General features: G+C 45.7%; 1 protein-coding gene across 3 annotated transcripts in view; it reads left to right on the forward strand.

Annotated features, from left to right (window-relative positions):
• Positions 1-13,070, forward strand: part of USP48 (ubiquitin specific peptidase 48) — a 776,411-nt gene that overhangs the window by 117,556 nt on the left and 645,785 nt on the right. For all 3 annotated transcript variants that reach the window (XM_086921588.1, XM_086921587.1, XM_086921589.1), the window contains exon 6: positions 5,169-5,277. In XM_086921588.1, the coding sequence (XP_086777714.1) occupies positions 5,169-5,277 (109 nt within the window). The remainder of the gene's footprint in view (positions 1-5,168; positions 5,278-13,070) is intronic.

The following is a 13,070-nucleotide window of genomic DNA, read 5'->3' on the forward strand; positions in this document are numbered from 1 at the left end:
GTGGCTTCATTCTTGTGTTTGTCCCCCTCATCTGAATTTTAGTGATTTTGTGTTGTGAATGGATGAGTTGTATACCTCTAATACTGACACAATGGTATTCTTCTCTTTTGCAGTGAGCACTTCATGGTAGTTCCCAAGTGCTTTCTTTTTCTCCACCTCCACCCCTGATGCTTTGTCCTGCTTCCTCTCGTAAATTATTACATTTTATTTATTCATCACAATATTTGCCATGCTTCCACAAATGTCACGTGTGATTGCCAAAAAACTATTTCAGAGCCTATATCTTGGTCTTTTAGATGTGTGACCCTATGGCTGCATTTAGTTCCTTTGAATTCTGCTCTAGAGTAGCCCACTTTTTATTTTTTATTAAGCCTTTTATGTTTGATTTCTACTATATAGAAATCCAACTTTGCAAGGTAGCATATTACATTGCCTGAGGTAGTCTATTTTTCTTCTTTAAAATGTCAATCTTGTGTTTGCTTCAATCCTTCACATATAGTTGTGGTGCAGGGATTGGTTAATCCATGTCCATCATTTCAACACTGTGAATGGAGCGGTTTATATGGTGTGGTTGTGAGCCAACACTGCGATAAACTCATTATCTGTATTGCATCCAGTCATATTTGTTTGAAAAACGGTAGCTCAACCCTGGGTAGCTGTGTCTCTGAGCGGTTAGACTTTAGCAGAGGAACAAATGTAAAGCATTAAGAAGTACCAAAACAGTTAAATAAGAAAGAAACCAGACTCAATAAAATTCAAACCCCAATTTATAAAAATAGGTTGTATTTTTATGTTTAAATAGACACCCCAATGACAAAAATCCCTTGGAGGTTCTGGGGATATGAGTTTTTAAAGGATCGTTAAATCACTGCATTTGAATTCAAAGCAAGAAATCATTGTAATGGACAGCTTGGTCAAACTTTGCAAACTTTTAGAAAGTTTTATAGTACTTCTCCGGCAAGCTTTGGTTGGCTAACTCCTGCAGCAAGCGAGTCACAGGGAGTCAAGAGTCTTGGTTTTGCAGTTTCCTCTTAGTCAAAGTAGTCTCCAGTCGAGTTCCAGGCTCTATAAGCTGCCCATCATTGCATTATATTGGACTGGCCCATCAAGTCTGGTTTAATACACTGATTAATTTGATACCCTGAATTATCAAATTCAGTAGTCCCATTCAGAAGTTAGCACTGCTGAGTTGTCAGAGTATTACTCTACTCGCTAATGGGTCTACCATCCTTACCACAGTAAAAACAACAATGCAGTGTTTTTACTGTCCGGATATTTGAAGTTAAGAAAACACAGCTCAAATGTTTTAATATAATACATCCTTCCCTTAGGGCTTAGTAGGCCTGCCTTAGAGTTGTCTTATAAATTTTATTAACAAGCATTGGCATAGCCAATAGGTCTCGCCTTTGGGACCTTATAAGTGCTTAGCCATACAATAGTTAATGTTGTTGCAGTAAGGATATTGTGCTGCATAACTAAATACTTATAAAGTCCCAAAGGCGAGACCTATTGGCTATGCCAATGCTTGTTAGTTCTGATGTGGCGCAGCTTAAAAATTAGAACGCACCAACTGGGGTTAGAGATTTTGTAAATACTCCCTACGTTGAAAATTTGTTATGCTGTTTTAAACTTTTTTAATTGACTTTTGCAATAAGGGAAATATATGAAGAGATACCATTTGAATAATGCATTTAGGAGTAATGTTTAACCTTTTAGGAATTGCACTCGCCACTTTATGAATAAAATGCTTGAATTTTATTCTTTGTTAGTATTTAATTTGTTTTAAAAATTGAGTTTTTAATGGTATGAGGATGATTGTGTGTTTTCTGTGTTGCTGCTTTTATGGCATAACGTAGAATAAAGTACTTTGAACTGAACTGTCATCCCGGGACACTTAACTGCTTCCCATATTGTCCCGGTCTATAGCTGCCTATAATTGCTGAGTAGAGGGAGCCATGGTCAGTGCTTCGTTAATGTACATACATTTTTATAGCTATAGAAAAGGAGGCAGCCAATATAATGATCTTTGACCATAAAATGCATTGACAGACGTCTTCTATTTCCATAAATCGCAGTAGAAATAAAAGTAGGATAGTTTGGTTTCTCTCCCTCACCACTATCCTCACCTGCAGGTGGTGTGCATGCTGCTCCACAGCTGACTATGGAACCGGTGGGATGGGTTCCTGGTCTTTTGTGGTTCTCCAGCTGCACTGGGACAACATCACAAGGGAAGCAGGTCACCCTGTGCCAGATAAACGTACATAGCCACAGTCTTCTCCAGCGCACTGTGTCACTGCTAAAACTCTTCACCACGTGTATTAGGCACAGCTTCAGTGCCCTTAGACTCATATACACTGCATGTGCCAGACAGAGTCCTCTGGCGTCACACCACTGCCTTGCACTCCCTTGTGCCTCACTACTCCAACTCATGAGAGGCTTTCTGTTAATGCTCTACACACACTTATCCCTGTGTTCTGCAGATCACTACCACTGCTCACTAGTCCAGTGCATCGGGGTATTGCTACATTTAACCCCCCGTGTCAGCAGCGATCACACTGTTACACACTACTCCAATGTACCCGGCAAAGATCTGCACCACCATGAGAGCTGCATGTGTAAAAATGAACCCAGTCCTTATAAGCCACGCTCTATGGAATAATTTCTGTCGAAAGTGTTAATACTCCTTAGGTACCAGAATGGTTATATACACCACGCTTGCTCAATAGCACACCCCAATCTATCAACTGTCTCACTCACCGTGCAGATCTTTGAGTGGAAGGCCTTCATTGCAACATTGGGACCTGACAGCACTTCCCTCTTGTTACAGATGAGAATGGTGTCCCAGAATGAGGAGGAGAGCTGTGTATCTCAGAGAGAGAGAAGGAGCATTGGCTGATGGACAGGGAGTTGAGATTGACTGAAGTGGGAGAGCAGCGGTGTGCATGTAAGAGGAACAACAAGAGGGGCTAGACTGTGTATGAGACTGCGTGTTTGAGAGAGGGTGTTTGCTTCTGGAAGAGAGGCTGTGTGTGAGAGAGAAAGGTATGTGTGAGCGTATGAGCACGAGAAATTGGTTTTGGGTCTGTGTGAGAAACTGCCCAGGTGATGGAGGGGTGTGCGTGTATAAGAGAGTATGTGCGAGCGAGGGTGTGTTCAAAGTTGTGTATATGCAGTGCGTTTGACCAGTGCTTGTGAGATCCTGCACTGTCAGCTTATTTAATTTACTCACAGTGTCATCCTGTGCAAAGCTTCTTGGATGTCTCTTTTACCGTATGTCCAGGCTCCTTTTGAGGGAGTCGTAGTGTGAGCGCATAATCACACTATATTGATAGATGCAAAGAAAAGTAAGTGGCAATTGTTCGAGCCTTGTGCTTTGACTTAGGGTATGTATGCCCCTGGTTGCTGCACATTCACACGTTTGCTGGTAACAAGTATTTGAGTTCAGATTCTGCCCTCGGCTGTTAAACATTTCTTTTTAGGTTTCACCTGTCGAACAGCTGCGCTGCAGCGTTTCACGCAGGCAAAAACTTTTGTTTACTAGTATGGGGCTTTGTCCGGCCTCTCTGTTCCATTGGCTAGCTCCATAAATGTAGGCTAGCCATTGCAACAGAGAGGCGTCCGTCATTGTTCGAGGCGATTGGTGGGCGTTCCGTAGAATTTGTCTCTTTTTGCCCACGTCATGCGGCGGTGGGCGTTTTTTTTTTTTCTTCGGCATCCTTCGTCACACCAGCCGGACGGCTCTCCCTGTGAGGACGCAGACCCGATCCGCTCCCTACTCCGAGCCGACTCCCGGAGGTAAGTTTTTAAATTTTCATACACGTTACGTACCGGCCCCACTTGTAAATGCTTGTTTTGAAGTCCGCCCAAGCGCCCTTTTTTCCATTAAGAGTTTGGCTTTTTGACCTGAGCTTAGAAGCAGACCCAGCCACCCTCTCCCTTCAAAGGGATGCACCAGAGTGTCCTCTGCCAGGAAAGCACTTAATGAGCCATGACGGCTCTTAACTGTAAAACAAGGCTTAATGAGAGAGATAAGAAAGGCAGATGGCGGCTGCGCGCGCTTATGCGCACATGCACGCAAGCTTTAGGCCAGGAAAAGCTTGTGGGTAGCACTTTGAAAATCCCCTTACTAAAGTCGAGCAAGCAGCGCATGCACTGCTCTAGGCTCGACCTAAAAAGGAAGGTTTTTTTCTTTAAATGGCAAAGTTGAGTTAGCAGCCGACTACTACTTTCCCAGGCCACAATGGAGGAATGGGTGTCATACTTTGTCTCTATCGTGGTGGCACAATAAGTGCTGCAGTCCGCAAGAGACACTTTAACTTACAGGGCTTGGGTACTCCGTAGCATATACTAGGGACTTGTAAGTTAGTTAACTTATGCCAATTGTGGGTGAACCAATCAGACATGCAGGTTTTTTAAGGGTCAGAGCACTGAAACTGAGGCCTGTCTGAAAGGACTCCGTGCACCTTCGTAGTCGAAAAACCAGCAGCATCAGTTCAAAACTTGGAGATGATCATACGAAAAGAGGCATTTTCTGACACCCACTTTTAGAGTGCTTTTGTTACACTGATCATGACTGAGAGCTGATATTACTGTTGATGACCGAAGATATTGGTGCTGCTGGAGACTAGGACACTTAAGTGACTCCCTGACTGGTATAGCTGCAGATGCTTGTTGTACATGGGGTCTTGGGATTTAATTTAAACATGGGATGACTGGAAGTTAGGGAGCTTAATAGGGACTGGCTGGCTGAGGAGTGATGAGACAAAAAATTATCAAGAGAAGAAAATGACATTAATAAGTGATAAGTGGGGACTTGCTAGATTAGTGTTTGAGACAACTCGCAATTAACTGGTTTACTTTAAAGGTGGTGATTGCTGCGAAAAGGTCTCATAATAATAATATTAATGATAATAGTAAATATAATAATCTGCTTACACTGAGAGAACCATACTTTGCTAGTGCTCAATTGATAAGATGTTCTTTAGCTGCATGAGGTTGAGGCTAGCTTCAACAAGTTGTTAGTGTTATCGTGTTTGAGGAACACATCCTCTGTTTTAGTAATCTTTACCTATATTTGTCAGCTATTTTATTACTGAAGTGCTTTTGGGCAAAATATGTTGTAGTTAACATCTCCGGTGTTATTGAAAACATATCTTTTTCTCTTGCAGCTGTAACCAGTGTGGCCGGGAATCAAAGCTTATGTCCAAGTTTTACGAATTGGAGTTGAATATCCAGGGTCATAAGATTTTAACAGATTGCATCACTGAGTTTTTAAAGGTACTGTCTTCCAGTTTTCATGTGTTAAGTATGTTCTTTGTGCTAGCTATTGTTTATCATCCATTTTATGGGGTAGTTGTAGACACCTGCCGGCTACAATTGAAACACAAATTTCAAACTTTGTGTGCGATTTGTAATCACCATGGCACCAGGTTCTATTTCAGTAGTCTACCACAAGATCAAAGCTACTATCTGCTTTGAACTGTGGTGTTTTTCATAATCGTGACTTCCACTGCTATCCCAAAACAATATAATAATTTTTCAAATTTGTCTTCAATAAAAGCTGATATTTTGGGAGAAGGATTACTTGTTCTTTCAAAATACAAATTTGCTGACCAAGTTGAATAACATCTGTTTTTGAGCAGATTGAAGCTCAAAAATAATCACCCAGATACACCTAAGAGCACCAAAGATTAGATATTTCAAATTCAATATGGCTTTTACATGGTACGTCTTCAGTTAAAATGGGCATATTGATTGGGCTCGTGCCCTGGTGAATGGGGTTCTTTCAGAGCCCTTTTTGGTCTGCATCGGAACGAGGCAGGGTTGCCCTGTGTCCCCCTTGTTCTTTGCTCTGGTGAAGGAGCACTTGGCATCCTTGATACGATCGTGCGAGCACGTACAGTGATGGAATTGGCCCAACACCGAAACTACAATCGCCCTTTATGCGGATGATGTCCTCATCTATTTAGCAGATCCCGCCCGGTCAGGCCCCCATTGTCTCTGCATCCTGCATTCCTTTGAACGGGCTTCTGGCCTCCCGCTGAACCCCAAAAAATCAGTCCTAGTTCCCCCTCCCCTCCCCCCACTTGTCCCGAGAATGCTTCGATTGGCAGTCCACCATACCACTTCAACGTCAATCTTTCAAATCCCTGGGGATATAAATGACTCTACTCCCTGAGCTAAGCTGGGGCCTCAACATCACTCCTCTGGTAAGACCGGCTACAGCGGACCTCCAGAAGTGGCAAACACTGCCCCTGAACCCCATGGGGAGGGTCGCCCTCTTTAAAATGATGGTTCTCCTCTGGTACCTCGAAGTTCTTCAAAATACACCCCTGTGCTTCCCTGGGACCTCGTTTCGCGAATTGGATAGCATAGCCAATAAATTCCTTTGGGGAAAAGGTAGGGCCCGACTGGCGCTGAATGTCTGTAGGATCCCCTCGTTTGACGAGTGCCTGGGGATTACTCCCCTATATCTGTACTACCTTGCCACGCGCCTACTCTCTGTATATGTCCGGTTCGACGGGGGATGTTCTGACCCCGCGTTACTGACCTGGCAGGCCACACTGCGACACACCAAGTGGACATACACACTGACCCAGTGTACACCCCTGTGGCAGGGGACCTGGATCAAAGAGGTTAATTGGCTGCGGGGTTTCCAGGCATGGGATCGTATAGGAATCTCACAGCTAGGTGATGTATGGGTGGGGGATCACATGCGTTCTTTCAAAGATCTTCAAAATAGATACATGCATCAATCGCAGTTCAACAGGTACCTGCAATTGTGACATATTCTCCATACGCACCTCACAACGGGTACACGGCTTCCTGACCATAGCCCTCCGGAGGAACTGATTATGTTGGGGGACCTGGGGAAGGTTGGCATCTCCCGCATCTACTGCACACTGATCAATAATTCCCCTACTTTCCTGGATCGATTACGAGCTCAATGGGAGGAATGGGGGGGTCTCCTGGAGGAGGAATATTGGTGCAACACCCTTATGGCCCATAGGACAGTCACCTCCTCCGCCAGGCTACGTTTGGTACAGCTCTACTATTTACATGCAGCCTACCTCACCCCGGTGCCCCTTCACCGAGCGGGATTTAGCCCGACCTCCGCTTGTACTAGATGTGGTCACGATCCAGCTGATTTTCTCCACATGGTGTGGGCATGCCCCTGCTTGACGCAGTTCTGGGGGGATATTGAGGAGGAACTCGCCAAGATATTGAGGTGGGAGGTTCTCCACAATCCAAAACGCACGATCCTGGGTATTACTGACGGGTTGGATGGGTCTAGGAACGAGAAGTTGTTTTTCACTACAGCAATGGTGGTAGCCAAAATGGACATAGCAGCCTCCTGGAAATGCCCCACCCCCGAGTGTTGGACGCTGGCGGACTGGGGTGGATTGGTGTGCCACGCAAGAAAAAATCATGTATGAGGCACGAGGGTGTCCCAAGAAATATCGTAGGGTCTGGGGGAAATGGTTGGGGGTATGGTCTAGTCTCAAGGGGATTGTCCAAATCCATGTTGTTTCGCACTTATTCGTGTCTGTAAACTGGGTCGCACAAAACCTTTTATGTACTCCTGGACTTTCATGGTGTTGTGATGACTGGCTTGTGTCTTTTGTCAAATCATTAAAATCAATAAAAAATAGTTTATCCCCAAAAAATGTGCCTCCTGATAAAGTGAGGCTTAGCACTTCCACACACTGTTTAGTCTTGCTGTTTTTCATGCATTCAGTTTCAACTGCAACTACTTGCAGGTTCAATTACTTTTCTTAACATGAACAGTCAAAATGTTTTCTTCATATTCCTCACTCTAACATTGTGCATAATGGGAGCAGCAATCTCCTGCAGCCTTATAATATGTTGGAAATCTATGAATTTCTGCAATTGTGGCCAAAACACCCTTATAATCTGCTAAAATATTATGCACATCCTCGATTTCACTCTTGATTACTCACTGTAGCCCTCTGCCCCATTTTCTAGTCACTGCTCCCAATGCCCACTGCATTACCCTTGAGTCCTTTCCACTGCATTAGCCTTGAGGTGCCGTTCAGGCCCTACACCAGTGCCAGTTTGAGCCCCGGTCCCGCAACGTCCTGAGTGCTTTCAGTAATTTGTTTAAATTAGGTCAATTTTAGAATGTCCTTAGAGTGTTTTTACTTTGCCAGTCTACGTCTCGTTTTCTAGTTTTTTCATCATTTTGGTTAAATAATTGGCAGATTGAGAATGTCTTAGAGTGTTTACTTGTCAATTAGTGTCTCTGTTTTAAAGTGCTTAAAGGTACTTGTGCCCCACAAACGTCTGTTTGTTGTTTTTTCGCCTGACTCACCGATTGCTGCCCCAGCCAGTTTATGCCGGCCTCACCTGCGACGTCTTTTGCCGGCGACTCCCTCACAGCCTTCCCCACCTCCAAGGGCTACTTAATGGAGGCCGCAGTGCTGTTGCGTTGCCGGCATGCCAAAGGCAAGCCAGTCTGCGCCCAGACCACGCCCGATCCATTACAACTGGGCCTCTGCAATCCCATAGGTACTCCACCGATGAGCTCCATGCCTTGGACCCAGCATGCAACAACAACTGCAGTTGATTCACTTCACCTCGTACCACAGCAGGAGCATTCACCTGCACCCACTGCTGCCTCAGCACTATCCTCATCCTACCGACCAACACCACACTCACCACAGACACCCCAGCGACTCAACTCATCTGTCTCCTGATCAACGCCAGATTACTATACAAACACGCCACCAAAGTATGGGGCTCCAACTCCACCATCGCCCCTGACGTAACCTTCCTCGCCGAGAACTGGGTCACCCCCACATCCGCCTTTGACATCACCAGAGCAATCCCCTCCAGCTACAAGATGAAACACCCAGACTGCACCAACAAACACGGGGGAGGCAGCGCCATCGTACACAAGGAATCCATCACCTGCTCCATCACCAATGGCGACAACACACCTACCATGAAACACATGAACTTCCAGTTCCAAGCCGACGCCGGAACCATAATCAGTGGTACCCTTATGTACAGACTGCCAGGACCAGAAACGAGCCTCCGCCACACCATCGCCGAATTCGTAGCCTCACTCACCATCGAATCCAAACACTACGTCTTCCTCTGGGACCTCAATTTCCACCTCGACAACCCGACCGACACCAACATCGCCGACCACCTGGAAAGACTAGAAAAAATTGGCCTCAATCAAATCGTCATCTACCCCACACACAGAGCAGGACACATACAGGACCCCATTTGCATCCTGCGACAGAATCAGATACAACCACAGATAAGATCTCATCTGGACGGACCACGCCATTGTAACTTTACCCTTGTCGGCCTGCCTCACGCCACAGCCAATCGAGAAAGAACTCCCTATTGCAGCTGGACCTCAGTACCTCAGCAGGAGCAGCAATTGATAGACACCCTCAGCATTGCCCAGCTCAACATCACGGCCAATCTGGACCAAATATTAGAGAATTTCAACGCCTTGCTCAACAATACTGCCAAACAAGTTGCCCCCTCCAAGCCACAGACTGACCAAATGAGTTAGTTGGTACACACCAGAACTCTGCACAGCAAAACACGAATACAAACAACAAGAAAGAAGATGGCGGACCAGCAAGAGTGACACCGACCAAGCCGCCTACAATACCACCCTCTACCACTATCACCGCCATCTCAAAGCAGCAAAAAAGGAGGCCCTTGCATGCCGCATCGAAACCAGCACTAACTGAACCAAGGAACTCTTCATCACCGTCAGAGAATTCAGAGAATTTTCCCTCCGCTCAAGAACTCTGCGACTCCCTGGCCTACCACTTCCACAACAAGATAGCAACCATCTACAGAAACTTCAAACCCCAACGGTCCAACATCCTCAGCAACTCGTCAAACACCAACCAGGCGCTCACCACATGGGAACTACTCCGCACACCAACAACCACTACCCTGATGAAATCATCCCACTCAGGGGCTCCCACCGACCCCTGCCTCCATCGGCTCTTCAACCTCAGAAGCAACCAGATCAGCCCCAACTCACCTCCATCCTCAGTGCCTTTTTAATCACAACAACTATCCCCGACGCAAGGAAGCATGTGGTGGTCAGACACCCGCTCAAGGAGCCATCTGTGGATCCCAAAGATCCATAGAACTACCGACCGATTGCCCTTCTCCAATTTCCCGCCAAAGTTCTGGAGAAAGCCATCAACACCTAAGCCACCTAACTTCTGGAAAGAAACTATCTCCTGGACCCATCTCAATTGGGCTTCAGAACTAACCTCAGCACCGAGACAGCCCTCATTGCAGCAACAGACCATATCCGAGCCCTGCTCGACCGAGGAGAAACGGCCGCGCTCATCCTCCTGGGCCTTTCCGCAGCTTTCAACACCGTCTTGCACCACACACACATCCAGCAACTTCGCCAGATCGAAGTCACAGTGCGCTCAGATGGTTGGCGTCCTTCCTCACAGGACGCACCTAGAGAGTCTGTCCCACTCGCACACGGAGCTCACCATCTGCGTAGTTCCCCAAGGCTCATCTCTCAGCCCCACCCCCTTCAACATCTACATGACACCACTCGCAGACATCTACAGAGCACACATCATCTCCTACGCTGATGACACCCAACTCGTCCTCTTACTCTCAGCGAACCCCACTCAGACAAACACCAACTTCCACAATTGCATGAAGAACGTAGCAACATATATGAAAGATTTCTGCCTCAAGCTAAAAACGTCAATACGGAAGTCCTGATCTTCGGCAGGCACACCACCCTTTGTAATGACTCCTGGTGGCCGACGGAGCTCGGACCCGCCCCTATACCAAAAGGCCATGCATGCACCCTCGGCATTGTACTATACATCAAACTCTCCATGAGATGCCAGGTCAACTCCGTCGCATCACCGGCTTCAACACCATCTACATGCTCCGAAAAATGTTCAGGTGGTTCCACACGAGCAACAGGAAAGCCGTGACGCAGGCCCTCCTCACTAGCCGTCTCAAGTACAGCGACACACACTATGCCGGTACAACCTCCGAGACCCCAGACCATACAGAACGCAGCAACTAGAGTGACCTTCAACCTTCCAAAGAGAAAATACATCACCCAACACCACAAAGACCTCCAGTGGCACCCAGTCCACAAGAAATGCCAGTTCAAGCTCCTGACTCACCCCTCAAAGCACTCCACAACATTGACCACACTAATAAACCACTGCCTAACCTTCCACCATCCACCCAGAAACCTGCGCTCTGCACACCTCACCCTCTCACAGATACCACACATCCACCACAGACGCTTCTTTTCTCTCCTCAACACCAAAGCCTGGAACTTCTTACCTTTCCACCTGCGCACCTTACCCTCCCTCAACCTCTTTATGAAAAGACTCAAGACCTGGCTCTTCGATTGAGACTGGCAGCAGAATGCCTGGATACCCCACGGGGTGATAAGCAGTTCTTTACAAATACTGTTTGATTGATTTATTGACTCTATTTTTCAACTTGGATTTAATATGATGCCAAGCTCAGTTTGCTTTTGCCATGCTAAGACATCTGAAGAAAACAAATAAGTGATGGTTTGAGTTTTTATTATCTCAGCCACTGGTGATACTACTCTGTGCAACATTCCAACCCATCATTGTTTATGCTCATCACAACAGTTCCAATTGAAGCAGAGCCAAGCCTGGTTTGCATGCGTCTGCTTCTTGTCTGAGACAAAGGACTGGGATTTGTGGCTGAGCTAAATGCAAGTGTTCCTCCATTACTGATTTGTTTTTTATTTGCTGACCTAAGACATTGAACCTTTTCCATCCTTGTTCCAGCCACCATCTAAATCATGTGGTTTCACAACCTGAGGTTGAAGGCAAAATGATAACAAGCTAGCCTATTACCTGACCGCTCAAGACTGTTATGTGAGGCCTCAACAGTATGAATCACTAAACGTTTTAGTCAATAGTCTCATGTGTCACTAATGATGGTGATGTTTTCACCATAGTGTGCCATATGCTTACTGTTTTGCTTTCAACCTGGATGATGCAGTAGGGTGCCTTTTGTTGGTGACTGACTTTTGCCATGCCCCAGTAACAATATATTTTGCATCCCTCTGGTAGCCACCTTGTCATTAGCATTATTATCTTGTGAGCTGTTTACTCTTTTGAGCCATAATCCCCTTGCACACACTGAAAAAACATGGACATTTATCACATAGGTGGCAGTTCTCCATACACTGTAGATCTGTATTAGATTCACTTGCTTCTGCTTGAATTATTTCTCTTTATGGGCCACAGATCCTCCATAATAATTAACAGCGGCGCTAGCAAACTCTTCATATTGTGATATCTGCAGCATATACAGCTAATTTCATAAGTATGGTCCACACTCTGTTGAAGTTTATACCTGTACTTACAATGTATTCTGATGCACCCAGTTCTCTAGAGTGTAATTATTCACAGTTTTAAAGATTCTGCTTCCAAATACAGGTGCGGTAAGTGCTCTACATCTCCTAACTCGTGTTTCCTTCTTTGTAGCACACAAATGGTAACGTTCTATGGGGATGCATAATTTGTTAATCTAAGTAGCTGCTTAAATTACCCAAATTGGATCAGCTGAATCCCACATGCTCAGACTAACAATACGAGATCCTTTTGGAGGAGGATAGAGATGAGATTCGCGGATGACCTTCTTGGAAATTATTGCCAGAAGGGGTGCTGTTTTCCATTAACCTGCAGAGCAGCACTGTAAATGACTTGTCTGTTTGAATGATGAATACCATCCTGAGCAGTCAAAAGTGCATGGCCAGTCCAAGTGGAATGCCCAGTGGGAGAAGAGCAGGCACTTGATGCATCACTGATTCTCCTGCTTGAATGTCAGAGGCTTAAGGCACTGCAGGAATTGTTACTAATCACTTCCTTGACCGGTCATGGTTGTTATGCGTAATAACACAAATGCAGCTTGTGCCAAAATGTTAAGTGGCTGCAAGCACCAATGCCATTTCTATCCTTTTTCTGACCACCTGGAGAATCTGGTATGACTGCATTTCAAAGACATTTCTTGGGTAGATGGTCCTGAGCTCA

The sequence above is a fragment of the Lissotriton vulgaris genome, chromosome 5, assembly GCF_964263255.1.
Source record: "Lissotriton vulgaris chromosome 5, aLisVul1.2, whole genome shotgun sequence".
In the NCBI taxonomy this organism is placed as follows: Eukaryota; Metazoa; Chordata; class Amphibia; order Caudata; family Salamandridae; genus Lissotriton; species Lissotriton vulgaris.